This window comes from Globicephala melas, chromosome 12, assembly GCF_963455315.2.
Source record: "Globicephala melas chromosome 12, mGloMel1.2, whole genome shotgun sequence".
Taxonomy (NCBI): domain Eukaryota; kingdom Metazoa; phylum Chordata; class Mammalia; order Artiodactyla; family Delphinidae; genus Globicephala; species Globicephala melas.
This window is the reverse complement of record NC_083325.1, coordinates 8843642-8861335: the sequence shown is the minus strand read 5'-3', so window position 1 is coordinate 8861335 and position 17694 is coordinate 8843642. Positions and strand designations below refer to the sequence as shown.

The 17694-nt window shown below is 42.0% G+C and overlaps 1 protein-coding gene across 1 annotated transcript in view; it reads left to right on the top strand.

Moving 5' to 3' along the window:
• VWA3B (von Willebrand factor A domain containing 3B) overlaps positions 1 to 17694 on the top strand; it is a 216764-nt gene that overhangs the window by 140926 nt on the left and 58144 nt on the right. Inside the window, exons 17-19 of the mRNA XM_060309302.1 lie at positions 986 to 1102; positions 2511 to 2598; positions 2678 to 2834. Of these exons, the coding sequence (XP_060165285.1) occupies positions 986 to 1102; positions 2511 to 2598; positions 2678 to 2834 (362 nt within the window). The remainder of the gene's footprint in view (positions 1 to 985; positions 1103 to 2510; positions 2599 to 2677; positions 2835 to 17694) is intronic.

Here is a 17694-nt window from a genome sequence, read left to right as displayed (position 1 = left end):
TGAGAGGCCCGCGTACTGCAAAGAAAAAAAAAAAAGAAGATAGTGCAGATTATTAGCTAATGTTCACTCTAATTGTCTAATTTCTTGTAAGAGAGGGTAAGTCCCTTCTTGTCCAAAATAGGACACATTTCATTTATGAATACCACATAATGCCTTGGTACTACAGAAGGCATCCAGGTCGTGAAGTACAGAACACACTTACAGTTAGTCTGGTTTCTGTGACCACGTGGGAAAAGTAATCAGCATGTCTTGGTACAAACTTATTATCCTCTAAAGCACACAAATTCAATGTCAGAATTTGATAAGTGTCTACTTTCTAGTTGAAAGGACCCAACAGAGGGTAGAAAATCATATAAATAAAGGCTTAGACAGCAACTGTGGTCAGCAGAGTTTATAAAATGAACTACAGAGATGTCCCGCTGTAAACCCTGCAAGCTGTGAGTGTGATGGGGCATCACTCCCATGATTCTGGGAGTGGTAAGAGTGTTATGTGACCTCGGCCAGGTTCTCTAGGAGAGCCCAGTGTACTCATGTGAGCCCCTGAAAGCAGGGTCTTTTACCAGCTGGTGGCAGAAGAGGAAGTCAGAGATATTTGGGGCATGAGGGCCATCGGCGTGCCATTGTTGGCTTGAAGATAGAGGGGGCCCATGAGTAGGAAAGGGGGTGCTTAAGGAGCTGAGACAGGCCCCCGGCTGACAGCCAGCAAGGATATGGGACCTCAGTCCTACAACTGCAAGGAAATAAGTTCTGCCGACAACCTGAATGAGCTCGGAAAGAGATTTCTCTCCAAGAGGGGCAGAGTTTGAACTCGGATCAGTGGAACAAGCCATTACCGCAGCATTTACTTGGTGGCAGTACTGTCCCCCGGAGGGTTGGGAGACTGAACCTGCTTTCTTTTTAAAGGATCCAAGAATGTAGTTGCATCTCATGAAATACCTCCTTCCAACCCACATTCCTTTAACCCTTCTCCCTGTGGTACCCACAGAACCAACCAAAACCAGCCTACTCAGGAGCCAGCTGTCCACCCTCAGGAGCTCAGCTTGCAGTGAGAGGAAGGACGGCCTTTCCAATTCCAGCAGCTGGAACACTCCAAGCGACAGAGGCAAGCCAGCAAGGGTCTCTAGGTCAGGAAGCCCAGGGTGGTCTCCTCTCCCCAGTGTGTCTGCTCCTGAAAGAGCTGGGTAGAGGTACTTTGGGGGGAAAACAAATCATTTTTAAGTGAGTCCAGAGAGCTTCCTCTTCAAAGGACTCCCTTGTAAATCAGGTCGTCTTGCTTTAGTGAACTGGATTTTCTTAGGGTCAGACTTGCGTATATGGTGCCTGGGTGTTTAATACACCCGTGGCTCGTACAACCGCGGCCCTAGTGGTGATGCTCGCTGTCACTGCGTGGTTTGAACTTGAAAACCTAGTACTTCATAGCTGGTTTATTTTCTTCCCCTCGTTCACAGGTGGCGCCATCCGGCAAGCCCCTCTCCGATCCACACTGTCAGCCTTTTGGGGGCTAAATGTGAGGAAAACGAGACTTTTCCCCTCAATTGTTATGACGACTGATAATATCATTATTCTTAAAATAGTAAATTTTAAGAATAAATTTCCTAAAAGTTTAATTCCTGTAGCACTTCTCCCTATCTTTCAAAGAGTTGATAAATAATAAATCCCCAGCTAAACACACACATCCACACAAGCCCCTAAGTAGTAGGAAGCGCCTGAGGGACAAATTTACACCTGTTGTTACTGAGCCATAGCTTAATCAAACCTTGTGTTCTTCAGTGCTGATCGTGTGATGCCTTTTCCTCTGTTTCAGTTAACCTGCCCTATCTCCTAAATCTGCTACGTGCACAGTCCTTTAAGGGGCTTATCCCATGATGATCGGGATATGATTTCTTAGGCATTTAACTAGCTCACTCCCAAACACCCCTTCTTTCTACATGCTGCTGATTCAACTAGCTCATATCCCTTTTCATTTATGAATCCAAGATTCTATGAGGATATACATTAAAAACTCCAAATAATAATTTGAAAATATGAACTTATAACTAAACAGGACCTAGTAGGGATTTTGGGTTTCCGCACAGAGCTGAGGAATTACAGAATAAATTATCGAAACCTGAAACGTTGAACAAGGCTCTTCTGTGTAATTTGGGGGAAGTCTAATGAGGGCCACATTGAACAATTATTGGTTCATGGTATTCTTACTTGACATTTTAAAACTATGTTTTCTGGAGAATGAATTTGTCTCATCCTTTTATGGAGAGAGATCTCAATGGGTATGGGGTGAGATAGATTAGCAAAGCAATGAGAGTACCCTATTTACTCTTGCATTGGTCTTTAGCGTCCATTGCAAATGAATCTTGCCTAGAACCCCCTCTGACAGATCAGTTCTGGGAAAAATAGTCCATTTATTAGCCCTCAGTCACAACTGAACTCAGAGATCAGTGTGATCCTTTTGCATTTTTGATATAAACCCCATATATGAGGAAATTATACAGCTGCCATTTCCCTTTCCACAGAAATGGGCATCCTGCTGACAAATGAGTTTCCAGATGACAAGTCATTAGAAAGATTGACTCGAGAAGGAACCCAAGTTTATGACCAAGAGTGAGTAATTTTACTGGGACAGTTTTGTTGTGTTTTTGTTTGATACAAGTTTTAAAAGGTCACAGTCTCGTGTTCTTAGTTCTGCAGGAATGTCTTCGGCAAACTGGCTCAAGATCCATGGCTTGGTGGCCAAGAAGCTCACCATCATGGATGCTTTGTCCATGACCGCCATCCCTCACAGTCCCACCTACGTCCCCATTCTGGACAAGCATGTCGTTTCCAAGGTCTTTGATGAGGTAAAACTGATTTTCTGTATGTCCCTGCTTGATGTAGTTTTCATTTCCTGCCTAAATAAAGAGTAGTGCACTTGACGTCTTGTACAGTTGTCACAGAAATGTATTTCAGCGATTGGGAAAAAATTATTTGCAAAGGCAGTAAAAAGGAGAGAGAGAAGCTCTTAAGCATTTTTGCTTCTAAGCTGAGAAGAACAATTTCTTCTTTGTTGGGTTGGCAGTTCATGGCTCGTTGCTGATGGGTGGCATTGTGGGGCTGCAGAAATGTCTGAAAAGCCTCTAAGTCAGAGTCATGAGTCACGAGTGAATATCAGTCTGTATCAAAGGACAGGGAGCGCTTGTGAGAGATTTTGTCCATCCTTTGCTTACCTTCTCTTCCTAAATACAGTGGCATCTTTTCCATCCTAAAAGTCTCCAAAGGAAAACGTCAGAAAGAGGGAGGGAGAGAGACACAGAGACAGAGATGCAGAAAAAGAGAGGGATTGAGAGAGAGGATCGGGAGTGAGCCAGAGCACAAGAGCCATGAGAAAGTGAGAGTCACGTCCTGGGAGGAGAAAAAGAGCTTCCAGTAGGAGGGCGCAAGTTGGGGTTAACTGTGGAGGAAAGCCAAGCACTGTAAAGTTTGCCTTGAATTGGGCAACTGGAAGGTCCTTGCCCTACGCAAGAACGGATCCAGTGGAGCAGCCAGATTGCACAGAGATGAGGAACACAAGAGAAACAAGAATAGGAAGATTGAACCCTGGTGCTTCCCGGCAGATATGCAGCAACTCATGATTTAAATAGGAACGTATCAAGCTTTACGGTCAGTAAATTGAAATAATATCCTTAAAAGACCTTATCTCATGCTGAAATTTTGCAGAGGGTATATAGGAAATTTGGGATTTGCTTCCAAATAATCTGGATGGTGGGAGTAGTTGGGGGAAGGGAGGAGTAGATAAAGCAAGATTGGCCATGAGCTGATAATTGTTAAATTTGGATAATAAGAATATTGAGTTGGGGGAGGGTCATTCTACTATTCTCTCTGCTTTTTTACGTATTTGGAAGTTTCCATAGTAAAAAGTTGAGAAAAAGCAAAGGCAGGAAAATTAAAAAAAAAAAAAAGGCTTTATCTAACTGGTCTCGCAGTAGCTGAAATTTGATGTACTTGGAAGTAGCAGATGAATTGGTGGACTTTTTCTGTTAGTCACATTTAAGAGATTATACCCATGGAGTTGGATATGCATCCTGATTTGACATGACCAGCAGTTCTTGCTCTGGAGGTTGGGTATATGACCCCTTAGGCTGGGTTCCTGATGACTTTGCCTCAAGTGAGCGGTCCTATCCCTGGCTGTGACCTTGTGACTGGAAGATTCTACTTCTGCCTTCAGTGAACTCTAACCTGATTACTCAGATACCAACTTATCATTTGAATCTGACTTCTTCCAAAAGCAAGAGAGAGAAACTGAATGCTGATTTATTCCTTCTAGGAAGTTTGGTGACAGCTTCTCATATTCTGTGCACTTATTTTATTACTATCCTTGAGTTGTGTTTGAAAGAAAATATATTTGGTGAACTATCCCTGGAAATAGAATGTTCTGGTACTTACCATGTCTCCTTCTAAGCCTCCCAACAACCTGAGATACATTGAAAAGTAAATACTCAAAAAACAAATATGAGAAGGTAGGAAAGCAAGCACATAAAATCAAAGGGAAGATGTATAGATTGAATACCTAAAAATGTTATTTTGCATTAAAAACATATAACTAAAATGAAGGCAAATCTCAGAAAAATATTTTTAACGTATACAACAAAGAGTTACAGGAGTAATATGTTAAATATGTGTTTGCATGTGTGTCCATGTAAGTTAGCACATGCACATGGTGTGTGTGTGTATAAATCAGGGTTCAGTGTGTTTGCATGTGTGTCCATGTAAGTTAGCACATGCACATGGGGTGTGTAAATCAGGGTTCAGTGTGTTTGCATGTGTGTCCATGTAAGTTAGCACATGCACATGGGGTGTGTGTGTATAAATCAGGGTTCAGTGTGTTTGCATGTGTGTCCATGTAAGTTAGCACATGCACATGGTGTGTGTGTAAATCAGGGTTCAGTGTGTTTGCATGTGTGTCCATGTAAGTTAGCACATGCACATGGGGTGTGTGTGTATAAATCAGGGTTCAGTGTGTTTGCATGTGTGTCCATGTAAGTTAGCACATGCACATGGTGTGTGTGTAAATCAGGGTTCAGTGTGTTTGCATGTGTGTCCATGTAAGTTAGCACATGCACATGGTGTGTGTGTGTGTAAATCAGGGTTCAGTGTGTTTGCATGTGTGTCCATGTAAGTTAGCACATGCACATGGTGTGTGTGTAAATCAGGGTTCAGTGTGTTTGCATGTGTGTCCATGTAAGTTAGCACATGCACATGGGGTGTGTGTAAATCAGGGTTCAGTGTGTTTGCATGTGTGTCCATGTAAGTTAGCACATGCACATGGTGTGTGTGTAAATCAGGGTTCAGTGTGTTTGCATGTGTGTCCATGTAAGTTAGCACATGCACATGGTGTGTGTGTAAATCAGGGTTCAGTGTGTTTGCATGTGTGTCCATGTAAGTTAGCACATGCACATGGGGTGTGTGTATAAATCAGGGTTCAGTGTGTTTGCATGTGTGTCCATGTAAGTTAGCACATGCACATGGTGTGTGTGTAAATCAGGGTTCAGTGTGTTTGCATGTGTGTCCATGTAAGTTAGCACATGCACATGGGGTGTGTGTAAATCAGGGTTCAGTGTGTTTGCATGTGTGTCCATGTAAGTTAGCACATGCACATGGGGTGTGTGTAAATCAGGGTTCAGTGTGTTTGCATGTGTGTCCATGTAAGTTAGCACATGCACATGGTGTGTGTGTATAAATCAGGGTTCAGTGTGTTTGCATGTGTGTCCATGTAAGTTAGCACATGCACATGGTGTGTGTGTATAAATCAGGGTTCAGTGTGTTTGCATGTGTGTCCATGTAAGTTAGCACATGCACATGGGGTGTGTGTAAATCAGGGTTCAGTGTGTTTGCATGTGTGTCCATGTAAGTTAGCACACGCACATGGGGTGTGTGTAAATCAGGGTTCAGTGTGTTTGCATGTGTATCCATGTAAGTTAGCACATGCACATGGTGTGTGTGTATAAATCAGGGTTCAGTGTGTTTGCATGTGTGTCCATGTAAGTTAGCACATGCACATGGGGTGTGTGTAAATCAGGGTTCAGTGTGTTTGCATGTGTGTCCATGTAAGTTAGCACATGCACATGGGGTGTGTGTAAATCAGGGTTCAGTGTGTTTGCATGTGTGTCCATGTAAGTTAGCACATGCACATGGGGTGTGTGTATAAATCAGGGTTCAGTGTGTTTGCATGTGTGTCCATGTAAGTTAGCACATGCACATGGGGTGTGTGTAAATCAGGGTTCAGTGTGTTTGCATGTGTGTCCATGTAAGTTAGCACATGCACATGGGGTGTGTGTAAATCAGGGTTCAGTGTGTTTGCATGTGTGTCCATGTAAGTTAGCACATGCACATGGGGTGTGTGTAAATCAGGGTTCAGTGTGTTTGCATGTGTGTCCATGTAAGTTAGCACATGCACATGGGGTGTGTGTAAATCAGGGTTCAGTGTGTTTGCATGTGTGTCCATGTAAGTTAGCACATGCACATGGGGTGTGTGTAAATCAGGGTTCAGTGTGTTTGCATGTGTGTCCATGTAAGTTAGCACATGCACATGGGGTGTGTGTAAATCAGGGTTCAGTGTGTTTGCATGTGTGTCCATGTAAGTTAGCACATGCACATGGGGTGTGTGTAAATCAGGGTTCAGTGTGTTTGCATGTGTGTCCATGTAAGTTAGCACATGCACATGGGGTGTGTGTAAATCAGGGTTCAGTGTGTTTGCATGTGTGTCCATGTAAGTTAGCACATGCACATGGGGTGTGTGTAAATCAGGGTTCAGTGTGTTTGCATGTGTGTCCATGTAAGTTAGCACATGCACATGGGGTGTGTGTAAATCAGGGTTCAGTGTGTTTGCATGTGTGTCCATGTAAGTTAGCACATGCACATGGGGTGTGTGTAAATCAGGGTTCAGTGTGTTTGCATGTGTGTCCATGTAAGTTAGCACATGCACATGGGGTGTGTGTAAATCAGGGTTCAGTGTGTTTGCATGTGTGTCCATGTAAGTTAGCACATGCACATGGGGTGTGTGTAAATCAGGGTTCAGTGTGTTTGCATGTGTGTCCATGTAAGTTAGCACATGCACATGGTGTGTGTGTATAAATCAGGGTTCAGTGTGTTTGCATGTGTGTCCATGTAAGTTAGCACATGCACATGGTGTGTGTGTATAAATCAGGGTTCAGTGTGTTTGCATGTGTGTCCATGTAAGTTAGCACATGCACATGGGGTGTGTGTAAATCAGGGTTCAGTGTGTTTGCATGTGTGTCCATGTAAGTTAGCACACGCACATGGGGTGTGTGTAAATCAGGGTTCAGTGTGTTTGCATGTGTATCCATGTAAGTTAGCACATGCACATGGTGTGTGTGTATAAATCAGGGTTCAGTGTGTTTGCATGTGTGTCCATGTAAGTTAGCACATGCACATGGGGTGTGTGTAAATCAGGGTTCAGTGTGTTTGCATGTGTGTCCATGTAAGTTAGCACATGCACATGGGGTGTGTGTAAATCAGGGTTCAGTGTGTTTGCATGTGTGTCCATGTAAGTTAGCACATGCACATGGGGTGTGTGTATAAATCAGGGTTCAGTGTGTTTGCATGTGTGTCCATGTAAGTTAGCACATGCACATGGGGTGTGTGTAAATCAGGGTTCAGTGTGTTTGCATGTGTGTCCATGTAAGTTAGCACATGCACATGGGGTGTGTGTAAATCAGGGTTCAGTGTGTTTGCATGTGTGTCCATGTAAGTTAGCACATGCACATGGGGTGTGTGTAAATCAGGGTTCAGTGTGTTTGCATGTGTGTCCATGTAAGTTAGCACATGCACATGGGGTGTGTGTAAATCAGGGTTCAGTGTGTTTGCATGTGTGTCCATGTAAGTTAGCACATGCACATGGGGTGTGTGTAAATCAGGGTTCAGTGTGTTTGCATGTGTGTCCATGTAAGTTAGCACATGCACATGGGGTGTGTGTAAATCAGGGTTCAGTGTGTTTGCATGTGTGTCCATGTAAGTTAGCACATGCACATGGGGTGTGTGTAAATCAGGGTTCAGTGTGTTTGCATGTGTGTCCATGTAAGTTAGCACATGCACATGGGGTGTGTGTAAATCAGGGTTCAGTGTGTTTGCATGTGTGTCCATGTAAGTTAGCACATGCACATGGGGTGTGTGTAAATCAGGGTTCAGTGTGTTTGCATGTGTGTCCATGTAAGTTAGCACATGCACATGGGGTGTGTGTAAATCAGGGTTCAGTGTGTTTGCATGTGTGTCCATGTAAGTTAGCACATGCACATGGGGTGTGTGTAAATCAGGGTTCAGTGTGTTTGCATGTGTGTCCATGTAAGTTAGCACATGCACATGGGGTGTGTGTAAATCAGGGTTCAGTGTGTTTGCATGTGTGTCCATGTAAGTTAGCACATGCACATGGGGTGTGTGTAAATCAGGGTTCAGTGTGTTTGCATGTGTGTCCATGTAAGTTAGCACATGCACATGGGGTGTGTGTAAATCAGGGTTCAGTGTGTTTGCATGTGTGTCCATGTAAGTTAGCACATGCACATGGGGTGTGTGTAAATCAGGGTTCAGTGTGTTTGCATGTGTGTCCATGTAAGTTAGCACATGCACATGGTGTGTGTGTAAATCAGGGTTCAGTGTGTTTGCATGTGTGTCCATGTAAGTTAGCACATGCACATGGGGTGTGTGTAAATCAGGGTTCAGTGTGTTTGCATGTGTGTCCATGTAAGTTAGCACACGCACATGGGGTGTGTAAATCAGGGTTCAGTGTGTTTGCATGTGTGTCCATGTAAGTTAGCACATGCACATGGGGTGTGTGTAAATCAGGGTTCAGTGTGTTTGCATGTGTGTCCATGTAAGTTAGCACACGCACATGGGGTGTGTAAATCAGGGTTCAGTGTGTTTGCATGTGTGTCCATGTAAGTTAGCACATGCACATGGGGTGTGTGTAAATCAGGGTTCAGTGTGTTTGCATGTGTGTCCATGTAAGTTAGCACACGCACATGGGGTGTGTAAATCAGGGTTCAGTGTGTTTGCATGTGTGTCCATGTAAGTTAGCACACGCACATGGTGTGTGTGTAAATCAGGGTTCAGTGTGTTTGCATGTGTGTCCATGTAAGTTAGCACACGCACATGGGGTGTGTAAATCAGGGTTCAGTGTGTTTGCATGTGTGTCCATGTAAGTTAGCACACGCACATGGTGTGTGTGTAAATCAGGGTTCAGTGTGTTTGCATGTGTGTCCATGTAAGTTAGCACACGCACATGGGGTGTGTAAATCAGGGTTCAGTGTGTTTGCATGTGTGTCCATGTAAGTTAGCACATGCACATGGGGTGTGTGTAAATCAGGGTTCAGTGTGTTTGCATGTGTGTCCATGTAAGTTAGCACATGCACATGGGGTGTGTGTAAATCAGGGTTCAGTGTGTTTGCATGTGTGTCCATGTAAGTTAGCACATGCACATGGGGTGTGTGTAAATCAGGGTTCAGTGTGTTTGCATGTGTGTCCATGTAAGTTAGCACATGCACATGGGGTGTGTGTAAATCAGGGTTCAGTGTGTTTGCATGTGTGTCCATGTAAGTTAGCACATGCACATGGTGTGTGTGTAAATCAGGGTTCAGTGTGTTTGCATGTGTGTCCATGTAAGTTAGCACATGCACATGGGGTGTGTGTAAATCAGGGTTCAGTGTGTTTGCATGTGTGTCCATGTAAGTTAGCACATGCACATGGTGTGTGTGTAAATCAGGGTTCAGTGTGTTTGCATGTGTGTCCATGTAAGTTAGCACATGCACATGGTGTGTGTGTGTATAAATCAGGGTTCAGTGTGTTTGCATGTGTGTCCATGTAAGTTAGCACATGCACATGGTGTGTGTGTAAATCAGGGTTCAGTGTGTTTGCATGTGTGTCCATGTAAGTTAGCACATGCACATGGGGTGTGTAAATCAGGGTTCAGTGTGTTTGCATGTGTGTCCATGTAAGTTAGCACATGCACATGGGGTGTGTGTAAATCAGGGTTCAGTGTGTTTGCATGTGTGTCCATGTAAGTTAGCACATGCACATGGTGTGTGTGTGTGTAAATCAGGGTTCAGTGTGTTTGCATGTGTGTCCATGTAAGTTAGCACATGCACATGGTGTGTGTGTATAAATCAGGGTTCAGTGTGTTTGCATGTGTATCCATGTAAGTTAGCACATGCACATGGTGTGTGTGTGTAAATCAGGGTTCAGTGTGTTTGCATGTGTGTCCATGTAAGTTAGCACATGCACATGGTGTGTGTGTAAATCAGGGTTCAGTGTGTTTGCATGTGTGTCCATGTAAGTTAGCACATGCACATGGGGTGTGTGTAAATCAGGGTTCAGTGTGTTTGCATGTGTGTCCATGTAAGTTAGCACATGCACATGGGGTGTGTGTGTGTAAATCAGGGTTCAGTGTGTTTGCATGTGTGTCCATGTAAGTTAGCACATGCACATGGGGTGTGTGTAAATCAGGGTTCAGTGTGTTTGCATGTGTATCCATGTAAGTTAGCACATGCACATGGTGTGTGTGTAAATCAGGGTTCAGTGTGTTTGCATGTGTGTCCATGTAAGTTAGCACATGCACATGGGGTGTGTGTGTGTAAATCAGGGTTCAGTGTGTTTGCATGTGTGTCCATGTAAGTTAGCACATGCACATGGGGTGTGTGTAAATCAGGGTTCAGTGTGTTTGCATGTGTGTCCATGTAAGTTAGCACATGCACATGGGGTGTGTGTAAATCAGGGTTCAGTGTGTTTGCATGTGTATCCATGTAAGTTAGCACATGCACATGGGGTGTGTGTAAATCAGGGTTCAGTGTGTTTGCATGTGTGTCCATGTAAGTTAGCACATGCACATGGTGTGTGTGTAAATCAGGGTTCAGTGTGTTTGCATGTGTGTCCATGTAAGTTAGCACATGCACATGGTGTGTGTGTAAATCAGGGTTCAGTGTGTTTGCATGTGTGTCCATGTAAGTTAGCACATGCACATGGGGTGTGTAAATCAGGGTTCAGTGTGTTAGCACATGCACATGGTGTGTGTGTAAATCAGGGTTCAGTGTGTTTGCATGTGTGTCCATGTAAGTTAGCACATGCACATGGTGTGTGTGTGTATAAATCAGGGTTCAGTGTGTTTGCATGTGTGTCCATGTAAGTTAGCACATGCACATGGGGTGTGTAAATCAGGGTTCAGTGTGTTTGCATGTGTGTCCATGTAAGTTAGCACATGCACATGGTGTGTGTGTAAATCAGGGTTCAGTGTGTTTGCATGTGTATCCATGTAAGTTAGCACATGCACATGGTGTGTGTGTAAATCAGGGTTCAGTGTGTTTGCATGTGTATCCATGTAAGTTAGCACATGCACATGGTGTGTGTGTAAATCAGGGTTCAGTGTGTTTGCATGTGTATCCATGTAAGTTAGCACATGCACATGGGGTGTGTGTAAATCAGGGTTCAGTGTGTTTGCATGTGTGTCCATGTAAGTTAGCACATGCACATGGGGTGTGTGTGTGTAAATCAGGGTTCAGTGTGTTTGCATGTGTATCCATGTAAGTTAGCACATGCACATGGTGTGTGTGTGTGTAAATCAGGGTTCAGTGTGTTTGCATGTGTATCCATGTAAGTTAGCACATGCACATGGTGTGTGTGTAAATCAGGGTTCAGTGTGTTTGCATGTGTGTCCATGTAAGTTAGCACATGCACATGGGGTGTGTGTGTATAAATCAGGGTTCAGTGTGTTTGCATGTGTGTCCATGTAAGTTAGCACATGCACATGGTGTGTGTGTAAATCAGGGTTCAGTGTGTTTGCATGTGTGTCCATGTAAGTTAGCACATGCACATGTGGTGTGTGTAAATCAGGGTTCAGTGTGTTTGCATGTGTGTCCATGTAAGTTAGCACATGCACATGGTGTGTGTGTGTAAATCAGGGTTCAGTGTGTTTGCATGTGTATCCATGTAAGTTAGCACATGCACATGGTGTGTGTGTGTGTAAATCAGGGTTCAGTGTGTTTGCATGTGTGTCCATGTAAGTTAGCACATGCACATGGTGTGTGTGTGTGTAAATCAGGGTTCAGTATACACACAAAAATGCACATGCACCCATACCATAAAGGAATAAGAAAATGCTAGCTATCCCAGTGGAAAATCTAGGGGAAAAAGTTTAAAAATAAGAAGTCAAAAACCACATAGAAACATATTTCTTGCTGGTAACCAAATAAATGCATTTTTGAAAAAATGCAAATTAAAAAAAATTAGGCAACTTCCCCCCATCATCAAATGTGTAAGGTTAAAAAATACTAATATACAGTCGTGGTGAAAATAGGACGGAATTAGAACTCCTACATCCTGCTGGGGGGAGTATAAGTTGGTGTAACCTTGGCAATGTTCAGCGGTGTTAAGGGCTTACAACTTCTCCTCCAGCAAATCCATCTGTAGATATTCCGTAATCTACAGAAGGAAATAATCAGAGATACTGAAGAATATATTCAGAGGATAATTGTTGCTGCCTTATATCTAACAATGAGAAAATTGAAAACGACCTAAATATCCAATGAGTACACCCATATGATTGAATGTCATACGTTCATTAAATATCATGTTTCTGAAGAATAAGTAATGACATGGGGAGAAGTTCTCAATACAATGCTAAATGAAAAAATCAGGGTACAAAACCGCACAGATAGTACATTAATTTGGTTACATATGTGTATGATGTAGACATAGCACTCTTTGTCTCTCCCTTTTCTCTATTACCAAAATGTTCCTAGTGTTTATCTGAGGGGTGAGATTATTGGAGACCTGGGGGTTTGTTTATATAATTTTTCGTTTTTGTTGTAGTTCTTTCAACTCTGAACATACATTAATGATATGCTGAGAAAAAAAAAGTTAAGAAAAACAGACCTAAAACAAGAGATAAAATAGTTCAAATGCAAAGGACACTTGATTTTTAATTAATTTATTGGTTTATTTTTGTTTGATGAGTAATATATGAGTACATTCTTGTATAGAATGACCATTTAGAAGTCTTTAGAGGAAAATGTCAAAGTTTCTCTCTCCACCAACCTCATTTATGAAGGAAACACTCTGAATAGTTTGGTGAATATCCTGCTAATCCTTTTCAACACACACACACACACACACACATGAATACATTACATATATTTTTACACATACACATAACAATTTTAATATACAAAACAGTTTTAATAAGGTAATACCATATGGATTTGCTATTTTATCTTTTAAAAACATATGTCTTAGAGACTTTTCTCTGTGCGTAGATATGGGTCTATCTCATTTTTGTTAGTTGCAAATTTCTTCCCCGTTGTTAATGGACATTTACATTGTGTCCTTCCTCCCCCTATTACAAACAATCCTGTAATGGGTTTCCTTGCACAGAGACTTCTGGGCACCTCTACAAGTCTGTCTTTGTGATAGATGGATTGCTGGACCCAAAGGATGTGTACATTTAAATATTTGACAGATTAAACCAAATCACCCTCCAGATAGATTCTATATTTCCACTAGTTTATATTCAGAAAGACAGCCATTTTCCTAACTGTATATCATACTTGTTGATAAGCATTAGTTCTACAAGTATAGAGATACTTTGAAAACCCTAAAAATAGTGTGCAGATATCTTATTCAACTTGTCCTCTCCTCATATTTAGAAGAAATAAACATAGTAACTCACTGCAGCACTTTGAAATTTGCTCTCCAGGCTGTATGCAATGTAGCTGGACTCTGGGGATAATGATATACCTACTCTGAGACTGTTATACTGTGTATAGTATAGTGAATATATATAGTATAGGTATATATATATAGTATAAAAAGAAGTAATGCATATAATGGGCTGCAAGCACTGAATGAACGTTGGCTTTTTTTTGCTTTTTTTTTTTTTTTTGCAGTACCCAGGCCTCTCACTGCTGTGGCCTCTCCCGCTGCGGAGCACAGGCTCCGGACGCGCAGGCCCAGTGGCCATGGCTCTTGGACCCAGCCGCTCCGCGGCACGTAGGATCCTCCCGGACCGGGGCACGAACCCGCGTCCCCTGCATCGGCAGGCAGACTCTCAACCACTGCGCCACCAGGGAAGCCCAAACGTTGGCTTTTATTATAAAAATATTCAATAAATATTACATTGCCTACCGTATGCAGGCTCTGAACTGGGCTAGACTACAGCCTACCCAATCACAACTTACAATCTCATGGAGGAGCTAGCAATTAAAATAAGAAGTTCTAGTTAAATGTGATGAGTGGGAAGAGCAGAGTGAAGATGCCAGAGAGGCCCCTAACCACCTTGAGTTGGCAGAGGGCGCTTTGGACCTGGCCTGGGAAGTTCAGACCTGGGGGATCTGATCAGTCCAGGTTTGGACCTAGGGGAGGAGGAGTTACGAGGGTGATGAGGTGGAGGGGAGTGAGGAGTGACCTAGGGGGAAGTCTAAGGGTCAGAGGACGTTTGTCGTTCCAAAGAAAGTTTAGTGCAACTGGAGGAAGGTGTGAAAGCTGGTGAAGGTCGAGTTAAGGATTTTCTGAAGGTCATCCTGAGGGAAGCCAAAGGGTTTTTAGCAGAGGACAGAGAAGATCAGGTTTGGTCTTTGGCTACTATGTGGAAAAGGGTTGTAGAGGTTCAAGGCTGGAACGAAGCGGGGCAGTCAGGAGGCAAGGTCTAGGTGGCTGTGACCCAGGTGACAATGCTGAGGATGGATCCAAGGCTCTATATAAAGTCAAGTCGACAGGACTAAACCACATGGGGCTGAGAGAGAGAAAAATGTTGAGTGACTTCCAAGAAGGAAAAAATGGAAGAGTAGTGAGGGTCCTGTTTTTCTGGAGAACCTGTCTTCTGACTCCGGAAAGCAAAGCCAAGGGAAGAGGCTGTATATTTTTTCACGTGCATTCCACCATGGGCACCTGTGCTCGTGCCTTCTGTGGCTTTGTAAATTCTCATCACAAGCCTGTGGGTACGTAGCACACGACATGCTCTCCCCCCTCCATTATGCTCATAAGAGCAAGAATCATGATGATGAAGGAAATATACTGCAATAAATTCCCATTTCACCCTCAAAGCCCACTTAACATCTTTTATTTAATATTTTCTCTGATGGAAAGAATGGGAAAACAGTGATCGAAAAATATAATCCCACTGAGTGAGATACATAGCTTTTTGAGATTTGGACCTAACAGTTTTTTGAAAAAGTAGACTGGAGCTGAAAAGGAGACATGAATCTTAACCCACTTCACTGAGAACTGTAATTGCCTTTTACTCCTGTGTTCTGTGTGCAGCCACATCTGTCTGGGTAGAATCGTAAAGCAGCATTTGGCTTTATCCCCGGCTACTTGTTTCATTCATGACTTATGTATGGGCTGTTTCTTCTTCTGGAACACAATGCTATTTTGGTTTTCATGTTTCTTGGGCCAGCATCAAATCTGTCACCTTGGAAATGAAGTGTTGAGCAGGGAGGTTGCCCTGGCAACTCTTCATTACAAGATGCTAACTGGCACTTTCAGTGGACCAGATAAATTTAATCTTAGCTCTTTCAAAAAGATTAATTCATCACCAAGTCATATACAGAGTAAAACTGCTTTAGGTATTTGATGAATCTGGAATTTAAAGCTCTTCATTGCCAATGCCTTTGAAAAAAAAAAAAACAATTTGGGAACATTAGTTTGCATCGTTGAAAAGTCCACTACATCACCACCACCACCATCATCGTCATCATGTCTTACCAGCACTGCATCCAGGCTTCCTGCTTTGCCCTAATCTGGGTTCAGCACATAGCTTTGTGATCAGGTAGCCTGGGCCTGCACCCCAGCTCTGTCACTGACTCCCGATGGGTCATGGCAAAGGTCCCTAATCTGGTACGTGGTGAGCCCTCAGACTAGGTTTTGAGAAAAACATTTGATCTCATCAAAGTATCTGATGGAAAATTTAGACCAATATAGTGAGGTGGCTTTTTATCTCATCATTTAGCTGACGAGGAATGTTAGGGATGCTGCTAAGGGCATGGCATCTTGTTGCTTTCAAATATAATAGCAATGAAAACGATACTGATAGAAAAGTTTATTTTAATCAAAAAATCTAGAAGGACAGTTAATACAAAAGCTATACGTATTCATTGTGTAGAAAAATTAGAAACTACAGATAAGTAGAAAAGAAACAATAGAATATAATTCCTCGCATATGAATTGTTTGGTGGTTATCTGGCCAAAGTTTTTTCACTACATATATAGCCTTTGTTGTTTTTGTTTTACCAAAATGAAGTTGAACTAAAGATACTCTGTGCCTTGATTTTTACTCAACAGTCTATTTCAAATATTATTGCATGCCAGCAAATACTCATTTACTATACCAATTAAAATGCTAGTGACCTCACTAGCAATTTAATTGAAATTTATATTAAAATTTTTTTTTATTTTCTAAAAATTTAGATTGAAATTTGTGAGATATAACCTACACTGTAGTAAGCAACATATTTTCATGGGTTTATGAATGATCTGATTGACACTTCTCTTTCCCAGTTCACTTTGTAGCCCCACCTTCAATTTGTTCTGTGGAGCCTGGAGATGTTTCTGTTTAAGCAGAGGTTTAAGCATCAGCACTCAGCAGTTTGCACAACTATAAGGTCACTGCACTGTGTTCAGGGTCAGCCACGTGGGATTTGCACAGCCTTTGCATTTTCATTACTCACATCCAATCAGACCCCTCCTTGGCCAGTCTGACAGCAGGCTCTGGGATATTTATTGGAAGAAATGATTTAGTTGAAAAACAGTGAAGTTGGTGAATTCAGTTAGTGTTGAGTGATGAATATATAAACACCAGTTTACACTATTTTCTCATTTTCAAAATGTTGTGGGATGGCTTACAAACACAGCCAGAATGTTGTCAGGTAGAATTCTTCCTGTACTACTTTAACAGCTAATAACTGTGTGTACAGTTCTGTATCCCCCTTTCTTCATTTAGCATATCTTATGAACATATTTCCCTGTAATGACCAATTTTGGATGAATTTTAATGGTTGTGCTAATATTCAATAACATGAATTACTACAATTAATTGAACTATTCCCCCCATTATTGGGCAGTTTACTTGGAATTTTAAGAGTGCCTATTTTCCTACATCTTTGCTGTCACTTAGAGCAGTAACATTAAAACAAACAAACAAAAAACACCTGCCAATTGCTAAGTGAGAATGGCATTCAATTTTGATTTTTTTCTTTTATTGTTTGAGAATAGTTTTCTTGTGTAAGCTAAATATCTCTCTTAAAATCTTGGTTACATCATTAACCTTCTTGGCCAACACCTCTTTTAAAATAGCAAAGGTAGGCTCATCTCGTGCCTCAATCACCGAGAACTCAAATTTGGTAGACTCCAAACACAGTATTTTAGAATAGAGATAAACTTCTAAAAATGTTGGGGCCTCAGCCATTATTTGAATTTATGTAATTTTAGTCTTTTACGTATTCAGTAAGTGGTTACTTTGTACATGCATTGTGCTAGAAACTAATATTTTTTAAAGGAATAAAAAACTAGAGTTCAGTGGAGAGGAAAACCAAATAACAAAACTGCATTTCAATGTATACATCTATAGAGGGATTGAATGAGAAAATATATAGATTGCCTAGTACTTGGCAAAGAGTAAGAGATAAACACTATTATCATGTTTTTTAATTTTTATTTTATTGTTATTTT